The following is a 17,252-nucleotide window of genomic DNA, read 5'->3' on the forward strand; positions in this document are numbered from 1 at the left end:
CAAAAGCAAGGGCCTACCATTCAAATGGTTTACATGCATACACTTTAATTCAAGTAGAGAAATTGCCTAATTATACAAAATGATTCTCTCAAATATTATGCATTCTCTACTTGTGCTAGGGATTATATTCTCGAACTTATTAAAGACATGGTCGAAAATGGATTCCACTGACATATATTGCTAAACATAGCCAAGAGATATCTAGTGTCTATTGAGGTCCCACATTCATTGATCAAATCATATGATCTTGTTCACCTATTAAGGTGAACTTTTTTTATATACTTTGGGAGGATACTACACACTACTCGTCATTCAAGTGTGTCTACAATCACTTCAAAGAATTGTAGTGGTGTCCACCATGAGATAGGGTGAGTCCCCCGACACACACACACACACACACACACACACACACACAAATTGTACCCCCAACAGCCATTATGTATGCTCGGTTAAAGGTATTAGTTCATACCAAGTAGCCTTACAAGGTAATTCATATTGATTTCTAGGATTATCTAAATGCCCAAGGAAGTGAGGTCAATGCATAGTGGTTTAAAACCCTGAAGATTGGTAGCGCAATGATTAAATCTCAAAGTTATGGTGCCTATTGATTCAAATCCAACCATTAATCGAGATTAATATTGATCATTCCTTGGTTCCTAATGGCACCACCAGTCAAGCAATAAACATGGACCTTTCTTATGAGAGTTGGAATTTTTTCCAAGACATGCCACATAGACCAATGCTTATGTATGGTTGTATTGGTTAAGTTTATAACTCAAAGCAAGGTTGCCTTGCAAGGTTATCAATACAACTTAATAATCTTGCAATAAACTTTTGGCTTATCTAGAAGATCAAAAAAATGAGCTCAATGCATACTGGTTAAAACTTTAAAGCTATGACTAAAAACTCAAAATTATGGTGCCTTCATGCATTTTACCCTTCCCGACCAGCCGTGCACATCTTGACACAGAGGCACTAGTGGCATAAGTGCATGCAACCTCCTCCACTAGGCTGACGGGCAGGCTAAATTAAAAACTGAAGGTTTTGAAACTTTAATTGCTCTAGTGGTTTCTTTTTTAAGAATTTTAGCTTCTTTACTTGCATATTCAAATATTCATTAAGGTCTTTTCTTCTACGTGCTTTTTCCAAAATGTCTTGCTTGGCTGTGAACAATAGTTTATTATTCATTTCTCAAGTCCTAATTAGCTTATTAGAAATTTTAGCCTTCGTATTCTTGATTTCAAGGTGTTTTCTTTCCTTGTTCACAAATCCAATAAATTTTCGTCGTCTTCCTTCCCTTTCTATCTCAAATGCTTTCCATCCGTTCCATTCTACTGGTTTATCTTCAAGATGCAAGAATCCTATATATGACTTGGGAAGCATATTGTGAGCACATAAAATATTCCACTTTGTATCTTTGCCAATGGTTCTTAGTTTAGCCTATGATTCTTGCAAGCAGCAATATTCTATAGACGACAAAAACAACCAACTCACCTTTTATGTAGTCAGCACTAGCAAAAGAAGGAAAATTTTTTGGAAGGATTGGCAACATTAGACAAATTGATACATGACTTAGAAGGCATGGCAATCCTTTACTTTAGTGAGATGATTAAAAAAGGCTGCATTATAGTAGTTGGCCCAATGCCAGTTTGACAAACTAGGCCCCTTTTCGTTGGTTGGTTAGTGCCTTACACCGGGTTTGGTGTAACTGCAAAAATCCAATGAAAACCAAGAAGTGAAGAGGTACTAAGGGTGTTTAGACACTTGGCCAGCCTAACATGCAATAAATGCATAATATCCACTGCCCATAGTGCACATTTCTGGGCCATTTCGTATTTTTGTCCACCACCCACAATCACATTCAAGTGTGTACATATCCTTGATTTTTACATTTCATAAAGAATGTCATAATGACCTGGTCGATACAGCAACACCACGAGTGGCTTTACTTTCTCCTGTCCAGACATAGGAGGCTCGGAGGGGATAAAATCATGAAAATTTACTTCTACATTTTTGCCCCCATCTCCGACACTACTGTCAAGGTGGACGATTCGGATTGGCACTCCCAAGGCGTCACATAAAGCAATAATGTGCACATGATCACTCTCTTCACCCATGGGTTCTACAGATGTCCGGCAAAACTGTCAAGAAAAGCCAAATAACTCTATGAGCTACAGCAATTGACCTTCAGAGCATAAAACTTGACTTGTTCACTAGGGGGTAACTTTAGGTCATTAAAGGGTAAAACTTCGCCTTTACCTGCTCAACACTCATGCTGCTTGTTCCAAAAATGAAGGGCTCAAAGAAAACCCCCCGTTTGCGTATCTCCCCCGAGGTTATGAATCTAAAAAACATCACAACTGCACCACCACTTTCACAAGTCAACTGCATAAGGATTCTGATTGCGTGGGATCAAAGTTTTGCAAACATTTAAAAAAAGAAAATAGACCCAAAACAAAAAAGCAAGATGCTAAGCAAGCCTTCTAAGGAATCTCACCAGAATCTGACACAGACTGGTCCCGGCAACTCTCGATGAGTTTATCCACACTGCAGTCATTTTCTTAAAATAAGAAACGCTATTTTCTTAACTATCACAAGACATTCCAAAACCATGTCTACTAAAAAAAAGCAAAAAAAGCTTCAGTCTTGTTTTTTGTTAAATGATGTGCGATCACACTCATGACATAGTCTCGTTTGGGCTTGTGCTCACACTCACTACATACTCTCATTTGGGCTCACTCTCTTGCCAGGTATCACATCTACCTAGCCTCTCCATGAAAAGGGGGGATCGTGACTGCCAATGAAGGAATTCCCCTCATCCATGCACCCATCAATGGGGCCAGGGGCTGATATGTTCCTTCACAACTTAGCTCCCCCCCACCCCCACCCAAGGGGGGGATCATGACTGCCCATTGTATATGGGCAGGAATCTCCCCCATCCAAGGCCTCAGCTGTCCAACGGGTGTGAGAAAATGATGTGTGAAAGCCCTAAAATCTGCCCTAGTGGCAAACTGGTCTTGGTAAGCAACACAATACTAAGATTTTGTCAATCTTAACTCCAGTGAACTAGGAATTCTTTAAAGAAACTTAGAAGAACACTAGAACAAAACAACCGAGGCAGGACTTTGAATCCTTCACACTAAGCCATGCTACATGAGCCTCTGAGCCATGCTTTCATGCCTGTGAGCCATGCTCATGAGCCTCTCAGTCAATAGCAGGGAACATGCCTTGTTTCTTTGCTAGTGTTGAAGTATAGAGACTATTGAAAGTTTGCCAGACATCACCTCCATCTCTCCAAAGGGGATATTCGGTATTTCGGAGTTAACTGGTATGAAAATCCTCTATGAGTGTGAACAGCCATTATTAAAGTCTAGGTCAGAAGATAAGGCTTGATGCCTATAAAAGCATGTACTTGGGAGTTTCTCTAATCACATGAGTATCATTTGAATTGTGCAACATTTCTCTCGTGTGCTATCACATCTCTCTCTCTCTCATACCCTCTCTATCTCCTCTGTACACCATTGTCATGGCTTGAACTTCATATTTCTCCTTTAATCTTCATCACTCTCCTACACATACATCATGGATATCTTACACCGACCATAGCATGGGCTTTGATCTTGAGAATACCAACACATACTGCAGGAGGTTGGTGCTGCCAAACACTCAGAAACCGCTGTTCGACCACTGTACTGCTGTTTGGTGGTTGTTTATAATTAGTACGTGCTGCTGGTGTTCTCTCTCTTTCTCTCTCTCTCTCTCTCTCTCCCCACACGCACACAATGGAGCGATTTCATCCACCTTAACTCCAACATGCATTATGTGTAAACCTAATACCTACAATCTTACCACCAGCACAATTCATTATGTATGGGATACTTTTGTGTCCGACCTAGAAGCTACGTTCCTTCCACCCCAATATTTGACCAATTTGGAGGATGAGTTTTACAAACTCTCCTAGAATGGGCCTCCCGTGTTGATCTACTCAAACAATGTCATAACCATGGCACAACAAAAGAATTATATTGTGTATGACAAAGAGCTTTTAGGGGTGATCACAGCTCTCAAACATTAGAAACCTTTCCTTTACTCAAGGGAATTCATAGTGAAGACTCCAGTAAAATGAAAACCATGACTACTACCCAATGGAGTGATAGGCAAGCCAGGTGGAGTCAAATCTTCCAACAGTTTGGAGGTATGATTGAATACGTCCCTGGCAAGAATAACACTATTGTTGATGCTCTTAGTTGGAAGTCAACTGTGCTAGAAGTTCAAGGAAAAGATTTGGATAGCATGAAGACATAATATGCGGATTCGATAGAATTCGGGACTCCATACATTTTGTGCCTCAATTTAGAACCAGGACATCATACAATCCTAGATGGCTCGTTATTCTACAAAAACCGGCTATGCGTACTAAAGGAGAAAAGCCACGCACTTCTTCATGATGCCCATGATTCTCTTGTTGGGGGTCATCGAGGTATCAATAGTACCTTGGAGAAGTTAGAGCGTTTATTCTATTGGCCAAAGATGAGAAGAGATGTCTACCAATATGTCCAAGAATGTTGGAGTTGCCAAAAAGTGAAAGTTCCACACTCGAAGCAAGCCGGATTGCTAGTCTTATCCCCGAGGGACCTTTTCAGGACATTAGCATGGACTTCGTAGGTCCTCTTCCAGCAGCTCTACAGGAACCAAGAATATAGCGTTTGACCATTGTTGACCAGTTCAGTAAGATTTGCATGCTCATTCCGTGCAAAGTACATGGCCACAGTAAAGACATTATTGCTCAGTTGTTCATCCGTCTTTGGTATCTAGTTTGTTATTTGCCAAGGACAATTACTTTAGATGGAGATTGCAAGTTTACTTCTCATTTTGAAGATCATTGTTTGATAACTTTGGGACTAAATTGCAATTGTCTAGTGCATTTTATCCATAGATAGATAGTCAGACAAAGATAGACAATCAGCTAGCCTTCGATGTTCTCAAATCGTATTGCCATGACAAACAATCAAAATGGAAATAGTATCTTCCTTTGGTGCAAACAATCCTCAATGATCTAGCATTGGCAAGACTCCATATGAGGCAGCATTTCTCATCTATTCTTATGAGGATGGCGTCACCATCATTGGAGGACAACAAGACCGCAGAGACATTCTCAAAGATTATTGAATCTATGAAGGAGCGCCTAACCAAAGCATAGGAAGCATACACCAAGCAAGCCAACAAGTCTAGACGAGATGTCAACTACAAGCAAGAAGATTGGATATTTCTTTGCATCATGAAGCAACGGTTAAAGCAAAAGTGGGCAAGCGTTGTCCCGAGCTCTATTTTCGAAGCTTTGGCCCGTTTCCTATTGTAAAGAAGCTCAACGACATCTCCATGAAGTTGAAGTTGCCAAATAGTTGGACTATGCATGATGTCTTCCATGCCCCATGGTTCAAGCCATATGTTGGGACATCTTTACAAGAGATTCCGAATGAGTAGCAACCTGAAGTGATCAACAAATCAGAAATCATCGAGCCTAAGCAAATTCTCCTCTATAAGTGGAAGCATGGTTCCAGATCGATGAATCAAACACTTATGCATAGTTCAGAGACAACAGGAGGGAATGTCACATGCACCCATGCATTCAAGTGCAGTGACACACAGTACACTGGCTCATCATCAGTGCTACCCTTCTACAAGTGGTGCCTTTTAGGAACATTTGTCGTATGATGGTACCCCATTGTCAGACCTAGTCTAGGGACATGTCAGGCACGAGCTACGTAGGTCATTCCAAGCCGTAGAGTCAGTGCCTGTCACTTAACTGTCATGTGCATCAGCAATGCCATGGACCTTCTCAAGACTAAATCCGGAAGAGGCAAGCAGATAAAGACCATGCAGCCGACAGCCTTCTGATCCATGTTTTGCTCTAAGTCCTACTCCATGTCCATCTTCTACTGGTTCATGGTCTTTATCTGCTTGCCTCTTCCGGATTTAGTCTTGAGAAGGTCCATGGCATTGCTGATGCACATGACATTAACCCACTTTGAGAACAATCAGTTCATTTAGGTCATCCTAGTTTAGGATCATATAACAAAGCATTTACAATCTTGAGGCTTACCTATGGGCAGCACATGAGTCACCAAAGGGGGCCCTTAAGTGGGTAGATAAAGGTGGTCTTAACGTGCGTTACATAATCATACCATTTGCATGTTACACCTCAAGACCATATCTACATTATACTTACCTTCTGAGGTCTTTGGGAGATATCTGGATCATGTGGAGGACTCTTGACGGCTGCCATTTTTCTTGGACTTTATACGAAGACTTAGGGAGCGCATCCGAAGCGTGAGAACTTTGGACTTTGGAGACCGACATTGGCCCATTGGTTCCAAGTATTTCACATGTCCCAAGACATCTCTGGTCTTGGACAAGTTGGATAAGCATAGTGAACCTCCAATTTATTTTTCTTTTCTAGCACAGGTGTGCGATGACTACTTTGGATATGCTTGGACAGAGTAAAGCCCCTAAATTCCAAGAGTCCACAAGTTTCAGTTTGGGAAAATTCACTATTTGGGTTCTTTCCAATGTATTGGTGCCATGGCCCATAGCATATAGGCATGAGTGTTCTATAGATGATACTAGAGCCTTTTTTTCTTTTTTGGCACCCCTGTGCATTGACTAGTAAATTATCCTTTATGGCACCCTTGTGCATTGCCTTTCGTAGATGCCACCCTCGTGATGGGAAGACCACCTTAGGCACCACTCTATGAATCGCTCGAGTGATTCTTGCAAGGCAGTTTTCAAGCAGTTTGTTCTTGTGGACTATAACCCTGAGGTAAAGAGCGCTTTGTCACAAGGTGCGCAAACAACCGACTTCCTAGCACGTTTCTGGAAGCTTTTGCTCATGCTCCCAAGGACCAACGATCGGAGCAAGTTCAGCATTTTGTGGATGATTTTGAAAGTATCCTTGCATGTAAATGTGCATGCAAATTGGCCCCATGATCTTTCAGACGAAATTCGTTTTGCTACAACCCTCGAGACGCAAAAGAGTCCCAAGCCTAGGACTTAGCAGATAGTCCAACAACAAAAGAGCAAGGAGATTCTTACACGGAGTTGTTAAGGCCATAGAGTATAACAATGTAGAGCTTCAGCCCATCTATGGGGCTTAAAGGTGAACATGGTTGTGGCTATGGCATTGCACACAAGAGAGAAAGAGTCAACATAGTAGAGAGGGAAAGTGAAAGTACATGAGTCAATGATGTTACACTTGCTTGATTAATTTTCAATACATGTATCTTTTATAAGTACAAAGGTTCTCCTCTGGACATCACTACTCATGTCATATCACACATAAATATCCAATATTATTGATACCCCTCAAAGGGGTGGCTCACACACACACACATACTTCCTCACTCATAAGAGTGGGTTCACACACAGTAAGACCTTGATTCTCAACAATTCCCCTTCAACGGATTACCTCATAATAAGTCAAGATAAATCTAGGCTCGTGGTTTCATGTGCTTTGGGAATGCATTTCTACACATCTTACCCAATATGCACCCTTCAAATACATGTTTTGGTGGCAGTTCTACATGAGGCATGTCCTACACCATTTGATGCCTTTGCAATAGCATCAAACTGCCATAATATACATGCCCAAACCTGGCATGCCACAATTCTGTCTCTAGCATGGCAAGTGTAAGTACTAAGAGTAATAACCACATGAGCATCATGCTCTCTTATGTCAAACTTGTCAAGCTAATATAACCAATGGTACAATGTGCCGGAAGTGACTAATGCATAGCCACCTTCAATGTCTTTGACTGTGCACTTGTTGTTCTCAAAGTTCACTCCATATCCTCTTTTAGCAAAAGAGGAGACGACATCAAGTTCTTCTTAATCCTAGGCACATACAATACATCTGGAAGACATAAGTCTACACCATCTGCTGTTGTGAGGATCAACTCACCAACACCCTGAACTGGATAAGAAGAATCGTTTGCACATCTTACCCGTTTGCCTTCATAGGCAACCATAAGCTTCTTAAATCCTACACAAGATTTATTGATGCCCCATCTTTCGTTGCAGGTAATGAAGAAGAATCTACAACCATGTCATTTTCCTTTTTCTTCTCCTTTGTAAGCCGCTTCTTTCTGCTCTCATTTAAATAGTGACTCGGCTTTTTGCAGTAGTGGCATTTTTCCTTTTTCTTGGGTTTGCCTGTACCATTATTAGCCCTTTGTGAAGGCTGTTCCAAATCAGCCTTTGACTGAAAATTTTCCCTTGCCCTTACCTTGGGTAACAAAAGCCCAATCACTACCACGTGTAAGCCCAGCGGGGCGTCCCGTGATAGACTCAACCATGTGTCCAAGAGAAAAAAGATACATAGAGAGAGAGAAAACAAAATAGAATCTTGCACAGTACACCACATTGAGCGGGGAACAAGCCCCGCCTCCTTTTAGGAATTTATTCAGAAACAATCCACGGGCATGCTGGCCAAGATCAATACAATCAATGAATACAAAACAAACAAATATGCCAATGTAGGATATCCAAATCAATGTCGATGTCGACGCACAAGATCTTTGCTGCCGAGCACACCACGGGGATGACCCACGGGCCACAAGTATCTCTCACCGGGCTAGTACCAGATCCAATATCCAAATCCAATGGATCCCAAGTTCAATGAATCCAAATCCAAGTCCAAGTCCAAAATCCAAGCTCCATGTCTAAGATTTGTGTTCCATGTTCATGTCCAAGCTTCATGCCCAAGCTCTATGTCCAAGTTCTTCATGTCTATGCTCAAGTTCAAGCTTCCATGTCCAAGCTTCATGTTCCATGTCCAAGTTGTATGCCCAAGTTCCATGTCCAAGCTCTAAATCCACTCGCTCATCCCATGAATAATCTCCACAATTCCTATAGCCTTGATGATGAAAACCCTAGAGAAGCTCTTTCTGGCAAGAAAACTGTTAAAACCTGTTTTAACGGTTTTCGGGCGATAAAAACCTCCAGAAGCAGTTTTTAGGATTTTTTGAGTAATTTCAGGGTTTTTGGAATTTTGTCTGTGCAGTCCGTACAGCTATACGGATCCGTACAATTGCACGAAAACATGGTGACGTGGCACTGCAGTTGCTGGAGGCGCTTTGAAATCAACGGCGGGTAGCAATGAAAAACTCCATGATTTGATTCATAGATGATGATGAAGAAGATAATCTCCACGCTTAAACGAAGATAGCAACGCGATGAAGAGATTCTTCTTCAACTTGATGCTCAAGAGAGGTTCATGCTTCTTTTATACTTGGGAAGTGATGTTTTTGCTTTGCTTTTACCTTTTTATTAAATATTATTAATAATAACCAGAGTTCTTGATTTGTGCTTTTACAACTTCAAAGCCTTGCGTTTTGGCCCTAGAGTTGCTTTTTGAAAAAGCGGCTTTTAGCTTTGTGGTCCGGCTTAGTCTCCTCTTTCCAATGGTGCCTTTGCTCGCAGTCAATCCTATCTGACTTTTTGCTTTTTCTTGCTTTTTGACCAAGAATGGTGCTTTTTCTTAATCAAATCTTATGGACCATGTCCTCATGTCTTCTTCCACCTGTCTAGTGTCCGGGCATGGATTTCATCATGTGAAATGGAGCTAGGAGGACCAAATAGTTACATTCCCTCCCTCTTACATCGCAGTTCCTCAGCTGCGGACCGCAAGCGTTCCAAGCATGTCCATATCTTCCAAGTACATACATATGTCCCTGGTACATCAAGTACATCCATATGTTTCAAGATACATCAAGTACATCCATATGTTTCAAGGTACTAGTCCCATCCGGTGAGCTTGTGCATCTGGTCTTTCCCATATCTATGGTGTCATCTGCTCATCTGGCAACATCTCAATGCCTTTTCTTTGACCGATGTCCTTGTTCTTGATGGTACATCTTCATGGCCTGTCACATGTGTTAGATAAAATAAATGCATGGTTATCTCCTGCAAAAACTAGACACAAGCTAGTCAACAAACAAGTAGCATCATTCGTGTCCACTGGGTATTCCACGTACTGACCAAGTAGTCTGGAGTCCAGTGGACTATCACATGCCATAAATACAAGTATTGTCCGTACCTCAAAAACAGCAGACAGTCAAAGAAATTCAGACATACGTCAGTATGCAATGCACAAGTAATGATCCTCTTGTTCATGGATTGTCATGTCTGGTTTCATCGAAACCGTGCTGGCTATCTGGCCACTAGGACTGCTCAGACTTTTCCTCAAGGCCATCTGGTCACTGGGACCGCCCGAAAGTTCATCAATAGTCATCTAGGCCATCTGGTCACATTGACCGCCCGATTATGAAATCCAATACAGTCATCTAGGCCATCTGGTCACAATGATCGCCCGACTACGAAATCCAATACAGTCATCTGGGCCATCTGGTCGCAATGACCGCTCGACTACGAAATCCGATCCAATACAGTCATCTGGGCCATCTGGTCGCAATGACCACCCAACTGCGAAATCCGATACAGTCATCTAGGCCATCTGGTCACAACGACCGCCCGACTGCGAAGTCCAATATATCTGGCATTGTTGCTGTCCAATGGGTCATCTGGCATCGTTGCCTCCCATATACAAATCTCGTTCTGGCATCGTTGCCGTCCATATACAAATCTTGCTCCTTCAACTTTCTAGCATCTTTGCCACCGAAACTAGAGTATGTCCAAATAACCATTATAAGCAGAATAATGATCAATTTCAATCCAATATTTATATAGTGAAGAGGACTAGAGGTATGATCCCTCCCTCTTGAATCTATCTTGATCGCAAGACATACACATCTGTACTTCAAATACATCTCGACCAACCACTTCCTCAATGCTTATAAGCTCGAAGTATATCTAGATAGTCCTATAAGTACTCCTTTGGCATCCATTTTGCATCCAACAACAAATAACTCTTAAATTCCAAGAGGAACTTTCTGACCACTGTCTTTCCTCCTTTTCTCACAGAATGAAACACAATCTGTTCTGGCTCTTCCACCCCTGGTGGATAACCTGTACATGGTTTCAATAAACTGACACAGAAAACATTATATATCTTCCAATGATCTGAAAGGTCCAACTGATGACATACATGGTTGATCTTCTTGGTATCCTGAAAGGGCCATATACCATCATTCCTTGACTTTGGCAATCCAAAGATAAAATCCATAGCAATATTCTCCCATAGATCATTCAATGGGTGCAATAATCCTGTTGGTGTTTGTCGATCAAACTTGACCTTCTGACAAAACAAATATTCTCGAATCATAAAGTTCAATATCTTTCTCATACTAGGCCAATAAAAATAGCTCTCCTAAGCTTGAAGTGTAGTCAAGGTGTCTCTATGCCCCATGTATTGAGAATCATGGCACTCTTCCATTACTTTGGTCTCAATTCCTTGTGTTACACATGACCTGGGTTTGTATCATAAGAAAACCCTTCTTGATGACATAAAAAGTCGCCAAATTTCTATTCTGTAATCTGTTCCAAAAAATCTTTGAAATCCTCTTTGGTAGCATAAGGATCCTTCATCAAAGTGAAATCCATAGAAACCGCATGGCTCAAGGGTCTCCGTGATAATGCATCTGCTTTCTTGTTGGCTTTGATATTCATCGGCCCAACATGGCCTGCTTGGCTCAAGACTGCTCCAATGCAATCTCATCATGTTCAACCACAAAAAAAGGTCTAGAATATCCAACACTAAGTCTCAATGCTTCAAAAGAATTCTATTTCAGCTTTGGTCCACAAAGATTCCAAGGCTTTATTTGTCGAAATATGCAATGGGCTAAACACCACTGCAAACCACTCGTCGAACTTCTTGGCATGATGTCAATTTGATGATCTTTAGATCTCTCTGGTGTCTTTGCCTTCCTTTCCCTTACTTGTCCCAAGGAAGCTGCATGTGAGAGAGCAGGCCTAGGAGTAGCTTCCCTGTCTCCTCCATAAAAAATAGAACGGGTAGCTCTAGATCCGTCTACAATGGTGACTCGAAGATAGGCTTTAGCCGCTTCAACGATGAGTCAATGATGTGACACTTGATTAATTTTCAATGCAATACATGTATCTTTTATAAGTACAAAGGTTCTCCTCTAGACATCACTACTCATGTCATATCACACATAAATATCCAATATTATTGATACCCCTCAAAGGGATGGCTCACACACACACATACTTCCTCACTCATAAGAGTGGGTTCACACACAAGTAAGACCTTGATTCCCAACAATTCCCCTTCAAGGGATTACCTCATAATAAGTCAAGATAAATCTAGGCTCGTGGTTTCTTGTGCTTTGGAAATGCATTTCTGTGCATCTTACCCAATATGCACCCTTCAAATACATGTTTTGGTGGCACATGAGGCATGTCCTACACCATTTGATGCCTTTGCAATAGCATCAAACTGCCATAATTTACATGCCCAAACCTGGCATGCCACAATTCTGTCTCTAGCATGGCAGGTGTAAGTACTAAGAGTAATAAACACATGAGCATCATGCTCTCTTATATCAAACCTGTCAAGTCAATATAACCAATGGTACAATGTGCCGGAAGTGACTACTGCATAGCCACCTTCACCATCTTTGACTGTGCACCTATTGTTCTCAAAGTTCACTGCATATCCTCTTTTAGCAAAAGAGGAGACGGACATCAAGTTCTTCTTAATCCTAGGCACATACAATACATCTGGAAGACATAAGTCTGCACCATCTGCTATTGTGAGAATCAACTCACCAACACCCTGAACTGGATAAGAAGAATTGTTTGCACATCTTACCCGTTTGCCTTCACGGGCAGCCATAAGCCTCTTAAACAAATTCCTCTGTGAGGTAATGTGTTTAGAAGCACCACTGTCAAAGTACCATGTGTCGTGTTTTTCAATGACACTAAGAGACATATGCTCTAATGATGCATCATAATAGGAAGTAAGAAAAGTCCACTCATCCTACACAAGATTTATTGATGCATCATCTTTCGTTGCAGGTGATGAAGAAGAATCTACAGCCATGTCATTTTCCTTTTTCTTCTCCTTTGTAAGCCGCTTTTTGCTCTCATTTAAATAGTGACTCGCCTTTTTGCAGTAGTGGCATTTTCCCTTTTCTTGGGTTTGCCTGCATCATTTTTAGACCTTTGTGAAGGCTGTTTCAAATCAGCCTTTGATTGAAAAGTTTCCCTTGCTCTTACCTTGGGCAACAAAAGCCCCATCACTACCACGTGTAAGCCCAGCGGGGCGTGCCATGACAGACTCAACCATGTGTCCAAGAGAAAAAGATATATATAGAGAGAGAGAGAGGAGAGAACGGAATATGATCTTGCACAGTACACCACATTGAGCGGGGAACAGGCCCCGCCCCCTTTCAGAAATTTATTTAGGAACAATCCACGGGCACGCTGGCCAGGATCAATACAATCAATGGATACAAAACAGACAAATATGCCGCTGTAGGATATCCAAGTGGATGTCGATGTCGACGCACAAGATCTTTGATGCCGAGCACACCACGGGGATGACCCACGATTATCTCTCACCGGGCTAGTACCAGATCCAATATCCAAATCCAATGGATCCCAAGTCCAATGAATCCAAATCTAGGTCCAAGTCCAAATCCAAGTCCAAGTCCAAGTCCAAGTCCAGGTTCAGGTCCAAATCCAAATCCCAGTCCAAAATCCAAGCTTCATGTCTAAGGTTTGTGTTCCATGTTCATATCCAAACTTCATGCCCAAGCTCTATGTCCAAGTTCTTCATGTCTATGCTCAAATTCAAGCTTCCATGTCCAAGCTTCATGTTCCATGTCCAAGCTGTATGCCCAAGTTCCATGTCCAAGCTCTAAATCCACTCGCTCATCCCATGAACAATCTCCACAATTCCTATAGCCTTGTCGATGATGAAAACCCTAGAGAAGCTCTTTCTAGCAAGAAAAGTGATATAAAACTTGTTTTAATGGTTTTCGGGTGATAAAAACCTCCAAAAAGCAGTTTTAAGGGTTTTTTGAGCAGTTTCAGGGTTGCTAAAATTTTTAGGTTTTTTGGAATTTTCTGTCCGTACAATCCCTACAGCTATATGGATCCGTATAGTCGCACGGAAACATGGTGACGTGGCACTGCAGTTGCTGGAGGCGCTCTGAAATCAGCATGTAGTGATGAAAAACTCCATGATTTGGTTCATAGATGATGATGAAGAAGATAATCTCCACGCTTGAACGAAGATGGCAACGCGATGAAGAGATTCTTCTTCAACTTGATGCTCAAGAGAGGCTCATGCTTCTTTTATACTTGGGAAAGCCTTGCTTTTTGCCAAAAAGTGATGTTTTGCTTTGCTTTTGCCTTTTTATTAAATATTATTAATAATAACCAAAGTTCTCGATTTGTGCTTGTACAACTTCAGGGCCTTGCGTTTTGGCACTAGAGCTGCTTTTTGAGAAATCGGCTTTTAGCTTTTTGGTCCGTCTTAGTCTCCTCTTTCCAATGGTGACCATGGCTCGCGATCAATATTGTTTGACCTTTTGCTTTTTCTTGCTTTTTGACCAAGAATGGTGCTTTTTCTTAATGAAATCTTATGGACCTTGTCCCCATGTCTTCTTCCACCTGTCTAGTGTCCGGGCATGGATTTCATCATGTGAAATAGAGCTAGGAGGACTAAATAGTTACACCACGCATGACGAAAGATTCGTTCTTCCGATTCTGCTCCTCCTGTAGTAACAAGCCAACCAACTCTTCAACAAGATTGGTTCCGGGTTCCCTCGCATAGATAGAGTGAGCGATGTGTGGAAGTTCAATTAAGTTTTTGGCAGTGATGATAGTGTCTTGGAAACCGGTTCCTTTTCAGAAATGGCTCATCAATATTGAGCAACTGCTCTCGAAGATTTTGGATCTTCGTAAGATAATCAACCATACTATCACCATCATTCATCATGTCCAAGTTCTCAAGTTCCTTCTTGAGATATGCAACCTCGTTACCTTGGCCTCATTCTTTGCTTGATACATGGTTTCAAGTACATCCCAAGCTCGCCGTGAGGTCCTGCAAGATCTGATATGCAGTATGATTGATCGCTTTACTGACAAAGTAATCAAAGCCATCGCTTGGGCTTCACGAGTATCCCATCTCTTCTGCTCCTCTAAGGGAGGAGTAGGTCTTGCAGCTTGTTGCGCACCACAGCCAAGTGTGTGAGGTGCTACGTCAGTAGGGCGTACATCTTCACCTGATACATAACCCCATAAGCCTTTTGCCACAAGAGGTTTCGGACCATGAAACTCCAGAGGGAGTAGTTACTACCATCCATCCAATTTGTCCTCTTGGGATATATCGGTTGTATTCCCAACCATAATGCTGAAATCTCTTTACCAAGAGATATGCAAACACGTGCAACCAAGTATGCTGGTAAAAAGCACCTGTAGGCAAAACCCAATGCGCTTGAGTGCTATGCCAGGTAATCACACATTCCTGCGCAAACTTTTTGCCTCAAGACAAGGCTGCAGTAATTGTTTGGAGTGTCCTGACAACAATGAAAAGCCCCAAATTTTTGTGCACTAGAGAGCTGAATGATGTGCCAATTGCACACAAATGCGAAAAGACTTTTAATGCACCAAAGAGCTGAATGATGTGCCAATCGCACGCAAATGCGAAAAGCCCTAAATTTTAATACACCATTGGGCTCTATTTTGTGCCAATGGCACATACATTGCAAAAGCCCCAAATCTCTATGTACCTTGTAGCTACAATTGTGCAATTAAGCACGAATTTTTGAAAAATTCTCAATTTTTTTGAGCCCTGCACCAAATCTTGCCTTGTACTGCTGCATGTACCTAGAATTTCGAAATGAAGCAAGTAATTCACAAAAGCCCAATGAAATGAACCCAAAATCAAGTACCTGTATGGTTGGGATCTGCGTTTGCAAAGATGTTCAGAGGAACTAGAGACAGGCTGCCACTATGTCCTGGGGTGGCTACCTGAGGCGAGAGGGTCACCTGGGTACGAACAAGTAGCCGATTGGAGGCAACTTCGACGACGGCGTACAAGCAGCTTCGACGATGGCGAGCAGTAGGCGACAAGGACCTCGGTGACAATGTGGCAACTACGGCTGGATGGCACCTACAAGCTGCAACGTTGACGACGACGGCAATGGCGTCGAACTCTGTCGAACGACGACTGGACGGGGCTCTGCCGACGAAAGTGTCCCAAAAAAACTTGAAATTCTGTCGAATGCCATGTAAGCCACAAAGTGGACGCAGGGCCACCCATTGTGTTGCGAGCACCGCCAACTGGCGAGGCGGAGGTGGTCCTCTGTGAAGTAGCACCGCCGCGTCTGGAGGCGGGAATGGGCGACTGCGAGTGGAAAGTGGCAAGCCAAGCGGCGGACAAGAGGCACATGCACTCGTCAAAACCAAGGCACACAGTCCGCTGAAACAGCAGACGGAACGTGCAGTCGATGGAGTTGGCCGCGCTAGGGACTTCATCTTGTTCACATAAGCGTCGAAGCTCTCATGTGACTGCATCATCACGCCATAGAACTCTATCTGCAAAGAGACCTTAGAGTTCTTTCCTTGTGCTCCAAAGAGCTTATCCAACATCTCATATGCTTCTTTGGAAGTCGGGAGATCAACAACATGGTGTATGAAACATAGTAGCAGGGGAACCCCGTTTCCCCCCATTGGGAACGGTGGAACGCGTTCCCCCATGGCCTGAATGAAGGGAATGATGGAAACGGTGGGCAAGAACGATGAGGTGGTGAAACGTACGTGGAACGCCACGGAACGACCGTGGAACGCTGGTGGAACGCGAGATGGAACGTTGGGCTGCCGTTCCCCCACGTGGGAACGATGATGTGGATTTTTTTTAAAAAAATATTAGAAGCCCGACGCCCGTACGGTTGTCGCCTTTTGCCTGTCGCTTTTCGGAAGTTCACTGCCCGACGCCCGTACTGTAGTCGTCGACCTGCAGCCTGCCCGACGCCCGTCACCTACAGCCTACCCGTACTGTTCTATACCAGGCACTACAGTCGCCCCAACCTCCAGAGTCCAGGCCCCCAGCCCTTGCCGTGTACATACTACAATGCTGAGTGTACACACTAGTGACTACATTCTACTACAGTCTAGACTCTACATACTACATAGTACAAGTCCACAACAGACTACAGTAGTACACTCAAGTTCTCAACACTGTGCCTGGTACCAACCTGCAAGCAGCAACAGTGCAATCTGCCTGGGCCCTGTGCAACAAAGTGATCAAGACTCAAGTTCAACAG

The 17,252-nt window shown here is 42.7% G+C and overlaps 1 protein-coding gene across 1 annotated transcript in view; it reads right to left on the bottom strand.

The window, feature by feature from the left end:
• Nucleotides 1–1,606: 1,606 nt before the first annotated feature.
• The window catches only part of LOC147617183 (OVARIAN TUMOR DOMAIN-containing deubiquitinating enzyme 1-like), a 39,394-nt gene continuing 23,748 nt past the window's right edge, over nt 1,607–17,252 (bottom strand). Inside the window, exons 6-8 of the mRNA XM_086776789.1 lie at nt 2,498–2,547; nt 2,260–2,360; nt 1,607–2,141 (exon numbers count right to left, since the gene is read on the bottom strand). Coding sequence (XP_086632915.1) covers nt 1,887–2,141; nt 2,260–2,360; nt 2,498–2,547 — 406 coding nt within the window. The 3' untranslated portion in view covers nt 1,607–1,886. The remainder of the gene's footprint in view (nt 2,142–2,259; nt 2,361–2,497; nt 2,548–17,252) is intronic.

This window comes from Cibotium barometz, chromosome 37 (assembly GCF_041138505.1).
Source record: "Cibotium barometz isolate CiBa-2024 chromosome 37, ASM4113850v1, whole genome shotgun sequence".
NCBI lineage: Eukaryota > Viridiplantae > Streptophyta > Polypodiopsida > Cyatheales > Cibotiaceae > Cibotium > Cibotium barometz.